The 21,048-nt window shown below is 40.4% G+C and overlaps 1 protein-coding gene across 3 annotated transcripts in view; it reads right to left on the bottom strand.

Moving 5' to 3' along the window:
- The window catches only part of ARHGAP8 (Rho GTPase activating protein 8), a 108,289-nt gene that overhangs the window by 12,981 nt on the left and 74,260 nt on the right, over window positions 1–21,048 (bottom strand). For 2 of the 3 annotated variants that reach the window (XM_054038014.1, XM_054038033.1), the window contains 2 exons: window positions 18,923–18,996; window positions 15,584–15,637 (listed from right to left, as the gene is read on the bottom strand). In XM_054038014.1, the coding sequence (XP_053893989.1) occupies window positions 15,584–15,637; window positions 18,923–18,996 (128 nt within the window). The remainder of the gene's footprint in view (window positions 1–15,583; window positions 15,638–18,922; window positions 18,997–21,048) is intronic. The other variant, XM_054038023.1, reaches the window with a different exon arrangement.

Below are 21,048 nucleotides of genomic sequence, written 5' to 3'. Positions count from 1 at the left end.
TACACATCAAGCTGGGTCTGATGAAGAACTTTGTCAAGGCCATTGACAAAACACAAGCAGCTTTCAAGTACCTCCATGGAAAATTTCCAAGGTTAAGTGAAGCTAAGATAAAGGAAGGTGTCTTTGTTGGTCCTCAGATTCGTGAACTTCTTTGAGATGATGCATGTGACCATGCACTGCGTGGCAAGGAAAAGATGGCATGGAAAGCCTTCCAGTTAGTGGCAATAAATTTTCTCGGAAACAACAAGGCAGACAACTACAGGTTGTTGGTGGAAAAACTCCTCAAGGCATACAAAAGCCTTGGTTGCAACATGTCACTAAAGATACATTTTTTGCACTCTCATCTAGATTTTTTTCCACCGAACTGCGGAGCAGTGAGCGACGAGCACGGCAAGCGATTTCACCAGGACATTGCAACAATGGAGAAACTCTATCAGGGCAAATGGAGCCCATCAATGCTTGCAGACTACTGCTGGACAGTGACAAGAGATGCTCCATTAATGAATACAAGAGACAAGCCAAGAAGCGCCAAGTAGACACTGAATAGGACTAAACTATGTACATAATAGTTTTTTGCCTTTTGTTTCATAATAAATTTTATTTATATAACCCTTTTGCTGATTTTTAAAGTGTTACATAAACAGGGCAGGTGAAATATCATGTAAAGCAACCATAAACATATGAAAAGACCTAGGTTTACCATTTCTGATTAAAACTCTATCTACACAATATACATAGACATAAAATGTAAAAACTTAAATATCTTAGAAACAGTAGCCAATCAGTTGTTTTAATTGTCATATTTGAATTCAGCACATCAAAATACAAAATAAATAGCACATTTTACCTCTGAAGCAGACGACTTCTCAACAATTGTAGACCAGTGTTATGAACCTCTTCAATTTGCAAAATTTGGGACAAGAACAAGTTATGAGCTTTCTGGTACTTTTTGTTTCCAATTTGGCATGAAGTCACTTTTCCCTCTCCCCAACCTGTGCTGCTCCACCCAATCTGCATTTCCTGCAAGGCACAGTATAGAGTCTGTCTAAGGGTGCTTCATGCTCTGGAATCACTTTCCCTGCTGGTCCAACAAAACTCAGTCTCTTGATCTTCCGAGGCAGGAGGAATGCTGTTTGCTTGAAGGGATGGCTGCCGGTGTGGGAGGTACATAGATTTTTAGGCAATATCCTGCCAACACTTTTGCATGTGCTTAACTTAAAGCATGCAAGTAGCCTGACTGAAATTAGTGGTCACGTGCTTTAAGTTAAGCACATGCAAAAGTGTTTGCGTGAACAGGGCCTTATTTTGGTTTGAGAGTGTTTTAAGTAGAACTAGTTACAACATTTTTGCTGAAATATGCTGTTTCATCAAAGCTTAAATGTTTTGTGGAGATGTATCGGTTTCCACAAAAGTTTTGATAGGCAGGTTTTTAGATCAGGGAGGGAGAGATCCTCTATCCCAGTAGGTAGGACACTGGCCTGGCATGTGGGGGGACTCATGTTAAAGTCCCTGCTTTCTCTCCTACTTCTCTGGTGTGTGAGCTGTGAAAAGACAGAGCCACTAGGGGGTATACGGCAGGCAGATATAAGCCTGTGTATGCAGAAAATAAAGTTGCTCTTGTATTCACTTCCTCCGCGGTGTCCTGGGTCTCTGTAAACGCTACCCTCACTCCATTTGTGTGAAAATATTCTAAAGGTTTTATTTTTGCTCTAATGTGAAACTGAATTGTTGTCCTCGGGTCAGCTCTAGTTTTTAGTCAATATGTTAATTATCATAAATTCACCCAAGTTGGTGTGTAAGGGTGCACTTCATAAAACATAGGTTAATATATTGTTTTTAGCCATCTACTGAATGATGTTCATGAGAGTGAGAGTCAATATAATAGCAGGATCAAGAATGTAAACTAGTGGTAAAACCTAAATAGAAATAAGTCAACGGAATTTGAATGGACATCCAACTAATATTTACAGTGTGTACAAGAACATCTATTAGTAATTTAATTCCAAATTTTGCAAATATTTAAATATCTAAATTTAAAGCTAAGCATGGGCATGACTATTTGCAGGATGTGGGGCTAATACTAAACTTCAGAACATATGGTCAAATCTGGAAGAGTTATGAATGACAGTATACCAGAAAACCCACTTACACAGAGGCTAGGAGGGACAATATAGCGTGTGTGTATTAGAGGACCAAATAGCTATCTGAATGCTTGTTTTACTCCCATCCAACCATATTTAAATTGAATAAAGTTATTGCAAGCCACATCAACTGTTCTGTTTAATTTCTAGCTCAACCTGTGTGAAACTACAGTTCTGAAAATGGTAGGCAGAACAGGCATTGCCTTTAGCAAACAATCAATACAATAATTTCCTGAGAATTTGAGAGTTTTACCCTAGCTGCCATTGGTGCAGAGAGTATTTTCTAGACAACAAGTTTTCCTTGGGATGGATCTCATAATTGGTCACTATTTCATTTTAATGAGTTTATTTAACAGTTAATGCCTTTATCGGATGTGGCTCTCCCTCTATAAACTGCTTTGTAATAAACATCCACTTTTAACATGTTTATTCCTTTATCGGGTATGCTTTACAGTGAGCTTTCCTGGGTCTAATTGAATACATTAATCTGAAGTGCAGACAGCACCTGTGCACGCCTAGCACTGAGTCTCATCATTGTTACAATAATTATACTTAATACCAAACTTTTGCCAGGTAAGTTTCTTAGTGGTCTTATGGGCAAAAGTGACTTTAAGCTTCACCTACAGAAACATGGAATATTGATGTCACCTATGCTGTTTTCAGAGGTAATCTTTCGGGACAAATAAAATGTAAGCAATAAGTGGTAATTTGTTTTACCACAAGCACCAAGCAGACAGTTACCAAAAGTAGGTTTCTTCCAGACCCTTTAACCTCCCCACCACCAATCCACACATACAACTATTTAAATTAACCAGTTTTGATTACCTTTAAGTCAGCACAGCCATCCTTAAAGCAAAACTCCTATAACTAATTTCTCTTTTCCCTTGGGAAGTGAATTACATGATTTTGTTTTCTCCCCAAACCAGCAATATTTTTCCTCAGGTGGAAAATGTGACCCTTTCATAAAGCATGGGTCATAACTTTTGCAAAAAGGTGGCAATGGAAGAGTCATTTTTTGGTAGGAATAAAGACAGCTTTTTTTCTGACTGATTCCTTTTGACCTTTGTAGTGTGTAGGAATTGGAAAGTATTCCTTTAAAAAAGTTAGTATTCCTCGTGCGGATCTCACTCTCAGAAGCCACCAAGAATCTTGCCAGAACAGAAATGTATGTGTATATATGTAGCCTTGCATGATGTATATAGTTAGTAAACTTAACGTTCGGAGTCCACTGTACCTGTGTGCATCCTTCATATTATGATGTTGTGTTAAGAGCGAGAGACACAACTACCTTTTTGAGTAACTTAGTACTATTTAGCACCAGGTCTGCCAAGCACGTTAAAAGAATGCTCTTAATTTTGCAGCGGACACATCAGAACCAATAAGAGCATTGGAAGAGCAAAAAAGTAGCTTCCGCAAACACTGTTCCCATTCTGAGGCATTATTGCTTAGAACGCTGCATTTTTTTTTACTTTTACTTTTTTTCCTCCAGTGAGACCAATTCAACTATTTTTAGGTCTGCATAAATCAAGGCATAAGGTCTGGTTTAACACAACTTTAGGACAGTAGTTTAATTCCACTTCTGTAGAGAGAAAGATACTCCCTTTGGCAGACAAGTTAAACTACTTTGCCATTAATAGCATATTCCAGCCCTACAGTATAAACAGTTGTATGTATAGACGTTGGACATATATTACACACAAGGTTTACTTTAAATGCTTGCTTATGATTTTGAACAACTTAGAAACATTCCATTGCAATTGCATGTCATGCACCCATATACCCCACTCCAACTGGCAGACCCTCAGCTGGTGTAAATCAGTTTGTCTTCACTGTGATCAACAGCACCTGAAAATCTGGCTCAGAAAGCCCAGAATTAAAAATAAAAAAAGTTGGACATTATATAGAAAGGGACAGTGATCTGAATGGGGAAGCGGTTGTATTGTGTATTCACTGACAAATAATTGCATAGCTTGGGAACTTCACTAGTTAAGTATTCAAACTATTTCATAATCATAATTGGAAATAGCTTGATACTCTATACTGCCTTTTAAATAAAAAGGATTTTACTGCCACAGACAGAATTTTACAATGCAATATCATGGCCTGTAACGGCACCATATATAGTTATAGTACATTGTATTACACTCAGAACTAAAATCATTATAGTGCAGATAAAAATATCTTCTAAAACACCTCGAGACTTCTTGTGCCATAGGAAGAACACACAGGAATATTTAAGAAGGATCAAAACTGATTTCTGTGTTACAACTTTGCTGAAAAATTGTTTGCAAGAGAGAAAGAAATTAGAAACTCATTAGATTCCTCTTTCAAAATGAGAGCTAATTACTTAAATTCTTACTGCTAAAAGGAGTGATGGGGCTGCAATTATATTAGAAAGCATCACACTGCCTGAATGACTATACATAAAATACCCAAACTTTGTTTTAAAACTAATCACTTAGGGGTAGATTCTGCCCTGCCCTCACATTGGAACACAGTAGGGGTTTGAGGAAATGGCATAAGTAACCTTCCTTCCTCTGTGTGCTGCTTGTGTAAGGCAGATAACTTATACCTTGTGTAACAGCAATACCTGGGCTTTGTTGGTAGCAGGGGCAGCTCTTTCTACTCCTCAGGGGTGTACAGTACCAAGGATACATGGGGAGGAGGTGAGGCCATGAGTCCAGACCCAGGCAGACCAGCAGAGAGCAGCTAGTTATACTCCACCCAACACAGGGATGTAGCAGTGGTTGCCTCCATGTGGGGCAGTGTGATTGCTCTGTGCTTAAGTGGCACAATCTAGCCCTTGGATTTTAGAATGAATAGGTTCAAGTTACAGCTGATATCTTTGAGCACAGATTATTTATTATATGTGGGCACCAACAAAACGTAAGTGGTTCTTATTACAAGGTTTATTTTTACCTTGAGGTTTCTGCAGACATCTCAACCACACTTGAGATGTATAGTGTCTCAGTGAACCCTGGTAAAAATATAACTTTTGTGAAAAACACAAAAGCCAAGAACCCTGAAATGTATATTTAGCCATTCTCACACTTGCCCAGTGTTGCATTTTTAATGTTATTTGATATCATACGAACTTGATAGAAGCGTAGGCCAATGGGCTGATTCACCAAGCTGGGGCAGGCCAACGGCTTGATTCAGGACAAGTTTTATTAAACAACGGAAGAGACAATAGGCTCAAAGGAATACAAAATGCTAAAATACTTTCCTGCTTTCTGCCAGCTGGGAAGGGGAGAAGCCCTCACTGGCTACTATGCAGAGCATGTCCCAGTTCAATCCCTGGTTTCATGAGCCATGGGAGTAAGGAATACACTGGGTCTCCCTAGATCACTATGGGCATTTAAACATCCTCCACTGGAATCTTCTGAAGAAAGTCCCTGCTTGCAGCTTTCTGTACAGGCCTGCATTCCTGAAGATGCATGCGTCATGGCCCTTACCAGATCACCCCATGCTGACGTCAGTGAAACACCCACAGTGATCCACAAGCGCCTGCAATACCATAGAGCAGTACTCCTTTCTACTGATGTACTCAGTTGCAAGATGGTTTGGCGCCAAAATTGGGATATGCGTGCCAGCTATTGCCCCGCTGCTGTTATGGTATCCCACTGCTGCAAAGCCGTCCACTACAGACTCATAGACTAAGTTCAGAAAGGACCATTATGATCATCTAGTCTGACCTCCTGCACAACACAGGCCACAGAATCTCACCCACCCACTCCTGTAACAAACCCCTAACCTATGCCGAGTTATTGAAGTCCTCAAATCCTGGTTTAAAGACCTCAAGGTGCAGAGAATCCTCCAGCAAGTGACCCATGCCCCACGCTGCAGAGGAAGGCAAAAAACCTCCAGGGCCTCTGCCAATCTGCCCCTGCAGGAAAATTCCTTCCCGACCCCAAATATGGTGATCAGTTAAACCCTGAGCATGTGGGCAAGACTCACCAGTGAGCACCCAGGAAAGAATTCTCTGTAGTAACTCAGATCCCACCCCATCTAACATCCCATCACAGACCATTGGGCATATTTACCTGCTAATAATCAAAGATCAATTAATTGCCAAAATTAGGCTATCCCATCATACCATCCCCTCCATAAACTTATCAAGCTTAGTCTTGAATCCAGATATGTCTTTTGACCCCACTACTCCCCTTGGAAGGCTGTTCCAGAACTTCACTCCTCTAATGGTTAGAAACCTTCATCTAATTTCAAGTCTAAACTTCCTAATGTCCAGTTTATATCCATTTGTTCTTGCGTCACATTGGTACTCAGCTTAAATAATTCTTCTCCCTCCCTGATATTTATCCCTCTGACATATTTATAAAGAGCAATCTTATCTCCCCTCAGCCTTCTTTTGGTTAGGCTAAACAAGCCAAGCTCTTTGAATCTCCTTTCATAAGACAGGTTTTCCATTCCTCGGATCATCCTAGTAGCCCTTCTCTGTACCTGTTCCAGTTTGAATTCATCCTTCTTAAACATGGGAGACCAGAACTGCACACAGTATTCCAGATGAGGTCTCACCACTGCTTTGTATAATGGTACTAACACCTCCGTATCTTTACTTGAAATACCTCGCCTGATGCATCCCAAGACCGCATTAGGTTTTTTAACGGCCATAGCACATTGGCGGCTCATAGTCATCCTGTGATCAACCAATACTCCAAGGTCCTTCTCCTCCTCTGTTACTTCCAACTGATGTGTCCGCAATTTATAACCAAAATTCTTGTTATTAATCCCTAAATGCATGACCTTGCACCTTTCACCATTAAATTTCATCCTATTACTATTACTCCAGTTTACAAGGTCATCCAGATCTTCCTGTAGGCACGATCTACCTTTTGTAAAATCATGTTGTATTTTGTCCCAATTACCATTGACCTCAATGTCCTTAACTACTTTCTCCTTCAAACTTTTTTCCAAGATCTTGCATACTACAGATGTCAAACTAACAGGCCTATAGTTACTCGGATCAATTTTTTTCCCTTTCTTAAAAATAGGAACTATTTTAGCAATTCTCCAGTTGTAAGGTACAACCCCTGAGTTTACTGATTCATTAAAAATTCTTGCCAATGGGCTTGCAATTTCATGTGTCAGTTCCTTTAATATTCTTGGATGAAGATTATCTGGGCCCCCCGATTTAGTCCCATTAAGCTGTTCAAGTTTGGCTTCTACCTCGGATGTGGTAATATCTGCCTCCATATCTGCATTCCCATTTGTCATCCTACCATTATCCCTAGGCTCCTCATTAATCTCATTAAAGACTGAGGCAAAGTATTTGTTTAGATATTGGGCCATGCCTAGATTATCCTTAACCTCCACTCCATCCTCAGTGTTTAGCGGTCCCACTTCTTTCTTTGTTTTCTTCTTATTTATATGGCTATAGAACCTTTTACTATTGGTTTTAATTCCCTTTGCAAGGTCCAACTCTACGTGGCTTTTAGCTTTTCTCACTTTATCCCTACATGTTCTGACCTCAATAAGGTAGCTTTCCTTGCTAATCCCTCCCTTCTTCCACTCCTTGTAGGCTTTCTGCTTTTTCTTAATCACCTCTCAGAGATGCTTGCTCATCCAGCTTGGTCTACGACTCCTGCCTATGAATTTTTTCCCCTTTCTTGGGATGCAGGCTTCTGATAGCTTCTGCAACTTTGACCTGAAGTAATTCCAGGCCTCCTCACCTTTAGATCCACAAGTTCTTCAGTCCAATCCATTTCCCTAACTAATTTCCTTAATTCTTTAAAGTTAGCCCTTTTGAAATCAAAAACCCTAGTCCCAGATCTATTTTTGTTTAACCTTCCATCTAGTTTGAACTGAATTAGCTCATGATCACTCGAACCAAGGTTGTCCCCTACAACCATTTCTTCTATGAGGTCCTCACTACTCACCAAAACCAAATCTAAAATGGCATCCCCTCTTGTTGGTTCTTCAACTACTTGGTGAAGGAATCCTCAGCTATCACATCCAGGAAAATCTGAGCCCTATTATTATTACTAGCACTTGCCCTCCAGTCTGTATCTGGGAAGTTAAAGTCTCCCATGATCACACAATTCCCATTAGTGTTTACTTCATTAAAAAGATGAGAGAGAGAGAGAGAGAGAGAGAGAGAGAGAGAGTGTGTGTGTGTGTGTATATATATATATATATATATATATATATATATATATATATATAGCGGGGGGGGGGGGGAAATAACTGTGGTTTGAGCATTGGCCTGCTAAACCCAGGGTTGTGAGTTCAATCCTTGAGGGGGCCACCTAGGGATCTGGGGCAAAATTAGTACTTGGTCCTGCTAGTGAAGGCAGGGGGCTGGACTTGATGACCTTTCAAGGTCCCTTCCAATTCTAGGAGATAGGATATCTCCATTAATTTATTTAATTTAATTTAATCCATATCCAAATCGGATCCCGGAGGGCTGTAGCACACCCCAAGCACTCAGGGGAGGCTCTAGTAGCTTTCTTTCCCAATGTGATTGTTGCCCAGACAGACTCTGTCTTATCCATTCCATCACTTCTTATTTCTCTACAGTCTACCTCATCACTGATATACAATGCTACTCCACCACCTTTGCCTTTATTTCGGTCTTTCCTAAACAGCACATAGCCTTCAATACCTGTACTCCAGTCATGACTACTATTCCACCATGTTTCTGTTATCCCTATAATATCTGGTTTCACTTCCTGCACCAGTAGCTCTAGTTCCTCCATTTTGTTACCTAAGCTCCCCGCATTAGTGTACAAACATGGTACATAGCAGGTCAGGCACTCCTGATTCCTGTTCAGATTGAGAGCTCATGATATACTGCATGACCATTTGCGATGTGTTCATAACAATGATCCCAACAGTAGAGAACAGTGCAGGATCCACCCTTTCAGACAGAGATGGCAGGTGCACAGTAAACAGGGGCCGTTGAAAAATGCTGTGAAATGCAGTCTGAAGCCCACAGAAAGATGGGACAGAAAAAAATGCATCATGGGACATTAAGCCTCCACCCATGATGCACTGTGATCCACTCTGCCATCCCACAACTCCTAGCTGTAGAAGGTGGAGAGTAGCACACGGGGATAGCTACCCACAGGGCAGTGCTCTCTCTGTCAATGCTAGAGCACCAACTGTGGACGCACTGTCAACAGAAGAAGTGTTGTGAACATGCGCAAGCGATGTAAATATATTGTTTTTTTTATCATTGGTGTAACCTGTGTTGACAAAACTCTGTAGGGTAGACAAGGCCTTATGTTACGGACTAACAAAACTACTTAATATTTGGAGAAAAAATAATTATGGGATGATTCAAGTAGATTTCAGCCTTGGCTGAGAACAAACCCTCCCCCCCCATGAATCTGGGATTGTCTCCTTTATACAGTTTGGATCTTTGATCCTTAGAGACTGTGAATAGGTGATCAGTCAGATAATGGGTTTCTCCTCAAGCTGTAGCTTCAAAAAGCTAGATCTGGAGATAGGGAATTTGCATCCCCTCCTCCAAGTATTTCCACCCACTTAGCTGTATAAGTTCACATTGTTTCCTATAGTCCTTTGAAGCTCATAACACTTCCCAGAGTTCACATTGCTCAGGTTTCCTACCTAGAGGTGTTATATACAATTCCGCAGTAATACATAAACATTTGCATTTTTAATACAATGTACTCCTAAAATGCTTAAACTTAATTCAATAAAGTTTATCCAGTATATTGCAGGAAATTGCCATATCTCTCACACCTACCTTATAGCAATTTCATCTAGACCACATTTCCCTAATCTGCTTATGACAATGTCATGTGGGAAGGTCAGAAGCGTTACTAAAACCAAGATATAGCATGTCTACTCCCCCCCAACTCTCTGCACCCACCACTTGGCTAGTAGCTGTCAAAGAAGGAAATTAGGCTGATTTGGCATGATTTGTTCTTATAACCCTATTATCCCCTAAGTACTTACAATCTGATTGTTTAATAATTTGTTCCAGTATCTTTATATGTATGGAAGTTAGGCCGACTGGTCTATAATTCCCTGGGTCCTGTTTATTCTCCCTTTTAAAAATATGTTCTATGTTTGCGCTTCTATATGTGAAAGAAAGCATAATTAAATATCATACAAATTTTAAATGAATCAAGCTATACAGTAACACAGAATCTCTATTGCTAGAAAATCCCATGCTTGAATAATAAGAATATAGCAATAGGAATATAATACCGACCACCTGAGCAGGATGGTGATAGTGAAATGCTCAGGGAGATCAGAAAGGCTATAAAAATAGAAAACTCAATTACACTGGGGGATTTCATCTATCCCCTGGGTACATGTCACTTCAGGACAGGGTGCAGAGATAAAGTTTCTAGACACCATTAATGTCTGCTTATTAGAGCAAATAGTGCTGGAACTCACAAGGGGAAAGGCAATTCTTGATTTAGTCCTAAGTGGCGCACAGGAGGTGAATATAGCGGAACCATTCAGTAATAGTGACCGCAGTATAATTAAATTGAATATCTTTGTTGGCGGAGGGGCAATACCAAAGAAGCCCATCACAGTAGCATTTAACTTCAGAAAAGGGAACTACACAAAAATGATGAAGATAGTTAAACTGAAATTAAAAGGAACAGTCATAAGAGTGAAATGCCTGCAAGCTGCATGGAAACTTTTAAAAACACCATAATAGAGGCTCAAATTAAATGTACACCCCAAATTAAAAAAGAAAAAAGAGGACCAAAATAGTGCTCAGTGGCTCAACAACAGAGTAAAAGAGGCAGTTAGAAGCATAAAAGGCATCCTTTAAAAATTGGAAGTTGAGTCCTACTGAGGTAAATAGAAAGGAGTATTAACTCTGGCAAGTCAAGTGTAAAAGTATAATTAGGCAGGGTAAAAAGAATTTGAAGAGCAAAAGACAAAAAAAAGTTTGCTGTAAGTTTTTGTAAGTAAAAAGTATACGAAGCCTGCCAAACAGTGTAGCCACTAGATGATCGAGGTGCTAAAGGAGCACTCAGGGAAGAAAAAGCCATTGCAGAGAAGCTAAATGAATTCTTTGCATCTGTCCTCACTGCAGAGGAGATACCCAAACCTGTGCCATTCTTTTTAGGTGATAAATCTGAAGAATTGTCTCAGATTGATGTGTCAATACAGGTGGTTTTGGAACAAATTGATAAATTAAACAATAACTAGTCACTAAGACCAGATGGTGGTATTCACCCAAGAGTTCCGAAGTAACTCAAATTGAAATTATAGAACTACTACCTGTGGTACATAACCTATTCTGTACCAGATGACTGGAGGATAGCTAATGTGATGCCAATATTTTTTTTAAAGCTCCAGAGGAGATCCTGACAATTACAGGCCAGTAAGCCTAACTTCATTTGGGTTGAAACTATAGTAAAAAACAGAATGATCAGAAACAGATGAACATGATGTGTTGAGGAAGAATCAACACAGCTTTTATAACCTATTAGAATTCTTGTCAACAAACATATGGACAAGGATGATCTAGTGATAGGGAATATTTGGACTTTCATAAAGTCTTTGACAAGGTCCCTCACCAAAGGCTCTTAAACAAACTAAGGGTACATCTACACTACAGGGGGGAGTCGATTTAAGATACGCAAATTCAGCTACGTGAATAGCGTAGCTGAATTCGACGTATCGCAGCCGACTTACCCCGTTGTGAGGACGGCGGCAAAATCGACTTCTGCGGCTTTCTGTCGGCAGCGCTTACTACCACCTCTGCTGGTGGAGTAAGAGCGCCGATTCGGGGATCGATTGTCGCGTCCCAACGGGACGCGATAAATCGATCCCCGAGAGGTCGATTTCTACCCGCCGATTCAGGCGGGTAATATAGACCTAGCCTAAGTTATCATGGGATAAGGAAGGTCCTCTCATAGATCAGCAGCTGGTTAAAAGATAGGAAACAAAGGATAGGACTAAATGGTCAGTTTTCAGAATGGAGAGGGGTAAATTGTGGTGTCCCCCAGGATTCTGTAGTGGGACCAGTCCTGTTCAACATGTTCATAAATGATCTGGAAAAACGGATAAACGGTGATGTGGCAAAGTTTACAGATGACACAAAATTACTCAAGATTGCTTTGGATTTAACTGACACTGAAAAGTTACAAAGAGCTCTCACAAAATTGAGTGACTGGGTAACAAAGTTGCAGATGAAGTTCAATGTTGATAAATGCAAAGTAATGCATGTTGGAGCACACAATCCCAACTGTATATACAAAATGATGGGGGTCTAAATTAGCTGTAACCACTGAAGAAAGATCTTGGAGTCATTGTGTATAGTTCTCTGAAAACATTTGCTCAATGTGCAGCAGCAGTAAAAAAGCTAATAGAATACTAGGAACATTAGGAAATAAACATTAGATAATAAAACAAAAAATATCATAATGCTACTATATAAATCCATGGTATGCCCAAACTTTGAATACTGTACGCAGGTCTGCTCACCCTATCTCAAAAATGATATATTAGAAATTGGAAAAAGTACAGAGAAGGGCAATAAAATGGAAGGGCTTCCATATGAGGAGAGATTTAAAAAACTGGAACTACTCTATTTAGAAAAGAGAGGACTAAGGGGAGATATGATAGAGGTATATAAAATCATGAATGGTGTGGAGAAAGTGAACAAGGTAGTGTTATCTATCTCTTCACATAACACAATAACCTGGGTTCACCCAATGAAATTATTAGGCAGCATGTTTAAAACAAACATAAGGAAGAACAGCTTCACACAATGCACAGTCAACCTATGGAACTTGTTGCGAAGGCCAAAACTATAACTGGGTTTAAAATGCATAGAGGATAAGTCCATCAATGGCTATTAGCCAAGATGGTCATGGATGCAACCCCATGCTCTTGGCATCTCTAAGCCTCTGACTCCCAGATGCTGGGACTGGACGACAAGGGATAGATCACTTGATAATTGCCCTGTTCTTCTCATTCCCTTTGAGGCATGTGACATTGGCCACTGTCAGAAGACAGAATACTGGGCTAGATGGACCACTGGTCTGACCCAATATGACCATTTTTATGTTCTCCAGTCCTCTTAGGATCTCACCTGTCCTCCATGAATTCGCAAAGATAATTGCTAACTGTTCAAAGATTGCTTCAGTTAGTCCCTTAAGCACTCTAGGATGAATTTAATCAGTTCCTGACACCTTCTAACTTATCTAAATATTCTTTCACCTGTTCTTTACTGATTTTGGCTCGACTTCCTTCCTCCTTATTGTTAGTATTAATTGTGTTGAGTATCTGGTCACCATTAACCTTTTTAGTGAAGACTGAAGCAAAATATGTATTAAACACCCCAGCCTTCTTGATGTGATCAGTTAATAACAGAGGAGCAGAGGACCTATATTTTACTTTGTCTTTCTTTTGCTCCTAAGGTATTTAAATAACCTCTTCTTATCACCTTTTATGTCCCTTGCTAGATGTAACTCATTTTGTGCGTTAGCTTTTCTGATTTTGTCCCTTCATGTTTGTGCTATTCTTTTGCACTCTTTCCTAACAATTTGTCCACTTTTTATAGTATTACTTTTTGATTTTCAGGTCATTAAAGAGCTCTTGATGGAGCCATATTGGCTTCTTACTATTCTTCCTATATTTCCTTTGCATTGGGATAGTAGTAAAGGCACAACTGCAAACTGTCTCTTTGAGAAACTGCTAGCTCTGCTGAACTCCTTTTTCTCTTAAATTTTATCCCTTAAATGTTGACTTCACTTGGTGAATTTCAATGGTCTTTGTTCTGCATGACATCAGACTAGATGATCATAATGGTCCCTTTGGGCCTTGAAATCTATGAATTATGAAAAACTCATGACTTCTGTTAGGCCCTAAGTGAGAAGTTGTCCCAATTGCTACATTTCCCACTTCATCCCCATTTTGTGTGTAGTCTGTCTTTCAAACTGCAAACTTTTTGGGGTATTGGTGGCAATGAGTAAACATATACATTTAAATTATAATAATTAATACTAACAACATTATTAGCATAACAATGACACCTCAGACAGGGATTCCTTAAAAAATTCCTGTGTGATTAAAAGCTAAGAATTTGCCAATCCCTATTAAGTGATTATCAACATACAGTCCCTTGTTAGCCCAATAATCGGTGTGGCAGAACAAGATCTGAGTTTGGAGGCCATCTTGGGATTCTTTCCCTTCAGGCTAATGAAAGTTACTTTGTCTCTCTGTGTGAAAAGGGGGTTTGGACTCCTTTCTACATAGTTCCTGGCTGCTGCAGCTTGAGAGGTGGAGACTTGTTCTGCTTTGGTGCAGCACCCTAAAAGATCATCACAGCTACCTCCTGCTCTGCTTAGCACGTGCTTTGCCACAGGAATCTTGTCAGCCAGGACAGGATTCCAACTAGGTGGACTTGGACACAATTGGTTTTGTGCCTGAGACTGAACTGTAGCCTTCACTGTGGGTGCAGGGTAGAACTGCTAGCCAGACTCCCTGAGGTTGCCAGAACTTGATGGCAGGCTGCTTCTCTGAGGTCCCCATATTCTAAGTACCTAATCTAAAGCTCACTGAAGTCAATGGAAGTCTTTGAGAGACTCTAGCTTTAGTCAAGGCACTAAAATTGTAGTGAACAGCAGGTACAATGAGATCTACGCTCTTTTAAGCAGGTTCAAAAGTGAATGCCCACCATCTACTGGTTAACACTTTGACTGCATTGCATGTGCTAGGAGGCTGCGGATGTCAGAAAACTTCCCAACTCACAAACCATGGTCTCTTAGAAACATGGTTCATAATGAACTCCCTATGGTTGGAAACATGGCAGCCCTAAACAGATCTGTGCTTAAGTGGGGGATAGCAGATCACTGGGAAAGCCCATCCCCACAGCAGGTGCCTGGAGCCTACATCAGAACAAAGAGAAAGGAAAAAGGAGAAGTACTTAGGCTTGCCAGTGCTTGGCTAGAATATGTAGCTTTGAAAAATTACAGAGGAACTGAATGTATCCAGACTGAGAACTTTTGTTAAAAAGCATCATCATACTTCCTTAACCCCTACCCTTCACAGGCTCTGCAAAATGTGCTGAACAAGCTGGTGGATTATAGTTGGTTTTTAGCCAAAAGAATTTTTAAAAAATTAAATGATGTGGTCTGGAGAAAGTCCAAGGATTATTACTGCCCACCGGGTAACAAAATCACTTCATCTGGAAAAGACTTTGCAATGACAAGGCTGACCCAGTGCTTTTCCTCATCACAACAATGAAAACTGAACGCCTGCTCTTTTTCTTTTGTGCTTTTCATGTCGCTGCTATAGCAGACAGAGGGTATTTAGGCCAGACTCAGCAGTTGGTGAGGTGGAGAGCATGGGATCAGTGTAGCAGTGAACTAGAGAGAGCATCAAGAAAGAAACAAAATAAGAAGTACAGGAGGTGTGGTACCAAATCTGCCCAGCAGATTGTTACGGAAAGACACATTGTTAGAGGATAATCATGGTTACAGTACCTTTATTTCCTGCTGAACCGCTAAGATATTCAAGATGACGTCCATGTGTGTGCACTGCTCCAAAAACACAGCCAAAAACTCTCAGAAAATATTCATTGATCAAACTGTATTTTTATAATTAGTTTCAAGACAATAAATTTGTCATAATTCAAGACAACTTCATCCTTGGTTTAACTCTGCATACTTCAGTGGGGTAACATGAGGGAGGGATTTAATCTATTAAGATTAGTATGAAATGAGCATCCTAAATGTATTAAACTAAAGTAACAGTCAAAATCTTGATGTTGGGATGTGTCTGGAGTAGAGCTAACTGCTTTCATCATATGGTGGTTGGTGTACTGTATTGGAACATGCACTATAGCTTCTGGAGATTATAAATTACCCATTTACAATTACAGAGATAGTCTGCAGTTGCTGCTAATTCCCTTGCCTGAACACATTCCTAGCAGCGAACAATATGCATTCTCTACATCTAGCCACAGGACATTTGTCACATGTTACACTTGTAATGGTTCCATCTTCTAATTTGGCCTGGAAGCATGACTCCTGCTTACAATTAAGTGAGGCTCCAAAAAGTGGACCTCAAGTGGATCCAAACGTTCTCACTAAAACCCCCAGTAGAGGTGCTCACATATTGAAGATCTGAGGTTAGTATTAACAGCAGAATTGGCCCACTCTCCATTATTTGACCTCTGGATACTACAGGTGATTGAAGGCAATCCATATGTCATTGAGAGGAAAGGAGCCAACTGTTCTATACACCTTTATGGATGCTTTATGGATGCTGTATTCAACTTCTTGCCAATCAGCAGTAGGTATTCATGCGTTATCACCCTCATTTGGACATATAGATAATATGCCAATGAATTATTTTACTGTAGGTATGAATACAACATGGATTGTTATTTAATGTGTAATAAATTAAAATTTAGCCTACATGGCCTCCTGATTAGACCAAGAAACTATGGGTCAATCCCTGGGCTCCACTAAATTCAATGGAGTTCTGTCATTGACTTCAATGGAGCCAGCATTTCTGTCAGGGAGTCACCAACAGTGCAAGAGGCGGCTTTTTTTCTGTGCAGTGATTAGTACGGATCCTTTCCAGACGCAGTTTAAACAGGTTTGAATCATTTGAGTCCTGGGTTAAAATGAGCTAATAAATTCAAACCAAATCTCACTGACCATGAACATGAAGACTGAGGGTAAAATTCACTCCATTCAGAAGGCCAGCACAAAATCTAGAGTGGGATTTACGTCAGGGCTGGCTCCCGGCACCAGCTAATAAAGCAGGTGCTTGGGGCAGCCAATACAAAGGAGCGGCACTCCGCCCGGGTCTTCGGCGGGAATTCGGCGGCGGGTCCCTCAGTCCCTCTCTTTCTCTTTGAGCTGCCGCCGAAGTGCCACCAAAGAGGAAGAGAGGGAGTGAAGGACTCGCCGCCGAACTGCCGCCGAAGAATGGAGCGGCGAGATTGAGCTGCCGCTGAAGTGCTGCCGATCTGCTCTCCGTCCCCCCTCCCCCCCCCGCCCCCGACGCTTGGGGTGGCAGAAAACCTGAAGACGGCCCTGATTTACGTGCTACATAGGCCTTGTGTGGGTGTGGGCCACTTCTGAAGAGGGGTGACTTATACCCTGAATGCATACTGTTATTCTTGGTATTGGTGTACCATCAAAAAAAAAAAAAAAAAAAAAGAAAATGGAAAAGAAAAAAGAAATCTCAGATAAAACTGCCTTATTTAGGGTGCTAAAACAGAGCTGAACATGGTTTCCACCAGAAGCAAAACAAAATATAAAAAGCAAACCAACAAAAATCAGCCAAGATTTCTTCTAAACCCATTCAAAAGGTTTCCCATCCTTAGTGAAACTTTTGGCACACTAAGTCTAAAGAGAATCCGAGCCAGTGTTTTTTCACTTGGATTTATCCATGTTCTGTTGTTAAAGATTCACACAGCTCTTGGTTGACTCTTGGGTTCCATTCCTTTTCTTCCACTGACTGACTATGTGACCTTGGGCAAGTAACTGAACCATGCCATGTCTCAGTTTAACTATCCATAAAACAGGGATGAAACTGGCATCTACCCCACAGGGCTGCTGTGAGGCTTCATTCATGTTTGTGAAACTCTGAGATTGTTGGATGAAAAGTGCTATGGAAGTATTATTAAAAATAAAGGCTCAAAGTGCACAGTTGCAATGCACCAGGAGAGAGACCAGGAACCAGAATGTGATGCTCTGAGAGTCAGAAACTGCTCCCTGTCCGCCCCACCGCCTCTTCTCTAGTGGAAAGTAAACTACTTGAACTCTGTAAAAAGCAACAGAGGGTCCTGTGGCACCTTTGAGACTAACAGAAGTATTGGGAGCATAAGCTTTCCTGGGTAAGAACCTCACTTCTTCAGATGCAAGTAATGGAACATCTGAAGAAGTGAGGTTCTTACCCAGGAAAGCTTATGCTCCCAATACTTCTGTTAGTCTCAAAGGTGCCACAGGACCCTCTGTTGCTTTTTACAGATTCAGACTAACACGGCTACCCCTCTGATACTTGAACTCTGTATCTGTCACACAATGCTGCTTCTTTGCATTGTGTGACAGATACAGCTGCACTGGCTGATGCATTTATGGTGGAGCCAAGACTCCTCCCACAAACTCTTTGGCCAGCTGTATGGGAAGGGATGTAACACCCTTTTGGGTAGTTGGCATCTCATGCTCCCATATTTCCCTGCATGGGCGTATAGGGCAACTGACAACGCTGCCCTTAGTTGGTAACGGATATACATTTTATATACTATAAATGCAGGGTCTGACCTGCAGTCAAAGGAACTTTGATATCAATGGGAATATTTTGCTGAATGAGGACTGCAGGCTCACTCCTGTAAAGTAGATTTTTTTTCAAGTCTGAGTTTCTTATGACATTGATTTTTTTTTTTTTAAAGCTGAACTCCCCATTGATTTTTACTGGGAGTTTTACTTAAAAAGAAATCAATGGCACAATGTGGGAGAGGACGTGTATTTCAAGCATTCTTTTTTCACTTACCATTTCCTGCACCTGAAAGCAAAAAAACAAAAACAAAAACCCACAAGCGTTTTTTTCTTATGGGACAACAATGTAATAATAAAATAGCCCTACCAGAGTTTTTGTCAATTGAGGTCTCTATTCAGCAAAGCACTTGAGCATATGTTTGGTTCTCACTGAAGCCACTGGTTTCTTTGGTATCTAAGCATATGCTTCAAATTAGGTATGTGCCTAAGAACTCTGGTGAATTGGGCCCTGAGATCTGTATAATTTCATAATGATACCCTTGTGCAGATGTTTTCCCCCACCCACCCTCAAATAAAAACCGATCTCACCTTTACTTTTCAGGTAGGACACAGTTTGCTTCATTACTGGTGGGATTAGTTGCCCTTTATTTTTGTCCTTGAGACTGTTGGAAGAAAATAAAAGTGCCACCTCATTTAAATGACATTTATAGACTAAAAGAAAGGAGTAGCCTCCAAATAAATCTAAAGAGATGTATTTTATACATACATTAAGCAGGTGCCTGCACCACACAAGAGTTGTTCTACAATTATAAAAAAAAAACCTCCCCCCCCACAAGGCTCTAATGCTAACCCCATCCCAAACCAATGCCCTATTGAAACTAGAAAGTCCAAGTTTTAGACAAAGAGCCATGCCTAAATGCCTTTTTTCCTGGTAGAAATATCTATCTATCTATCCACACACACACTTCATGCCGAGTAATAAGTAAGTGCTGTTTACTGTTCTGAAACAGAGTCAAGGACAAGAAGGCAGAATGATATTCCAGACTAACTTTACCCCAGTTTTGATTGTTTTCACTCTGGTTAGATTAGCAAGCCACAGCAGGGTGGCTTATAACAATGCAGCAGTGACGACAATGGTGATGTTTTTGATTGGATTTTGCTGTACGTTTTTAGTGGAAGGGTTTTAGGAAGGCTTAAAGACAGACAGAGAAGGAGTTTGCTGTGAACGTTTTATAATAAGTCTTGATCAAGGGATGCTGCAAGTTTAGCGGGCTTTTATCATGTTGATTTTTCTTTGTCATTTGTCTCCTTTTAAGCTACTGTGTATGTATAATTAAAAGGATATTGTACTATTTATTTTTGAAGGCAACGTGATGCAGTGAGGTTGAGTTTATTAATGCTCTGAATGATTCCCATGAAATGAGATTTCTCTCTCTCTCTCTCTCTTTCATGAGTGAGCAGCTGAGGCTAAAATCGAACACAGCGTTTTTTTGATCTAGACACATCAGAAAATTCTGCAATTATCTCCCTTATTTAAAAAAAACAACAGAAAAATATGTTTGGCTTTGACAGGTTTTGAAAGTATACCAACAAGATGGTCAGTATTTGGTGAGCATTCTGTGACGTTGTGCAGTCTATATGGTTTTATAAAAATATGATAAGTGAATATCATGTAACTGGGATATGCTTCATGCAAAAGGTCTCTTGTAAGGTATCATTACAAAGCTTATAATTTACTGAGTGTGATCTATCCTATTTGTATAAATGTACCACTCTTGTATCTAAAACTAGAAATATAAAATATAACTCTGAGGGCCTATTGTAATTATGCAAAGTGTGAGCCATTAATGGTGGTTTGAAATCTTGACTCCCATTAACCAGGACCATTGTCTGCAGATGGCTGTGTTTTACCTGTGAGTCTTCCTGTATGTGTGTGTGCTGGCAAGTGGGTAATGAAGTCTTGCAGTAACATGTGATCATGTCACCTGAACTGGACTCCATCTTTAACCTGATGCTTTTCCAGTGGAGGGAGGGGAGGAGGTGGAAACCCAGAGGGACAAAGGGTTCCCGCCTTATGCAAAAGATATATAAAGGGGTGGAAAAGAACAAAGGGGAGAGAGGAGCCATCATGAAGAATCCCCTAGCTACCACCTGAGCTGGAACAAGAGCTGTACCAGGGGAAAGAATTGTGCCCAGGCTTGGAAGGTGTCCAGTCTAAGGAAAAAACTTACTGAAGCATCTCTGAGGGTGAGATTATCTGTATTCAGTTTGATTAGACATAGATTTGCGCATTTTATTTTATTTTGCATGATGACTTACTTTGTTCTGTCTGTTACTACTTGGAACCACTTAAATCCCACTTTCTGTATTTAATAAAATCACTTTTTACTTATTAATTAACTCAGAGTATGTATTAATACCTGGGGGAGCAAACAACTGTGCATCTCTCTCTATCAGTGTTATAGAGGGCGAACAATTTATGAGTTTACCCTGCATAAGCTTTATACAGGGTAAAATGGATTTATTTGAGTTTAGATCCTATTGGGAGGTGGGCATCTGGGTGCTAAAAACAAGCACACTTCTGTGAGCTGTTTTCAGGTAAACCTGCAGCTTTGGGGCAAGTAATTCAGATCCTGGGTCTTTGCTGGAGCAGACGGGAGTGTCTGGCTCAGCAAGACAGGGTGCTGGAGTCCTGGGCTGGCAGGGAAAGCAGG

The sequence above is a fragment of the Malaclemys terrapin genome, chromosome 1, assembly GCF_027887155.1.
Source record: "Malaclemys terrapin pileata isolate rMalTer1 chromosome 1, rMalTer1.hap1, whole genome shotgun sequence".
NCBI lineage: Eukaryota > Metazoa > Chordata > Testudines > Emydidae > Malaclemys > Malaclemys terrapin.
Note: the sequence above shows the minus strand (reverse complement) of the source record. Positions and strands in the feature narration are given on the sequence as shown.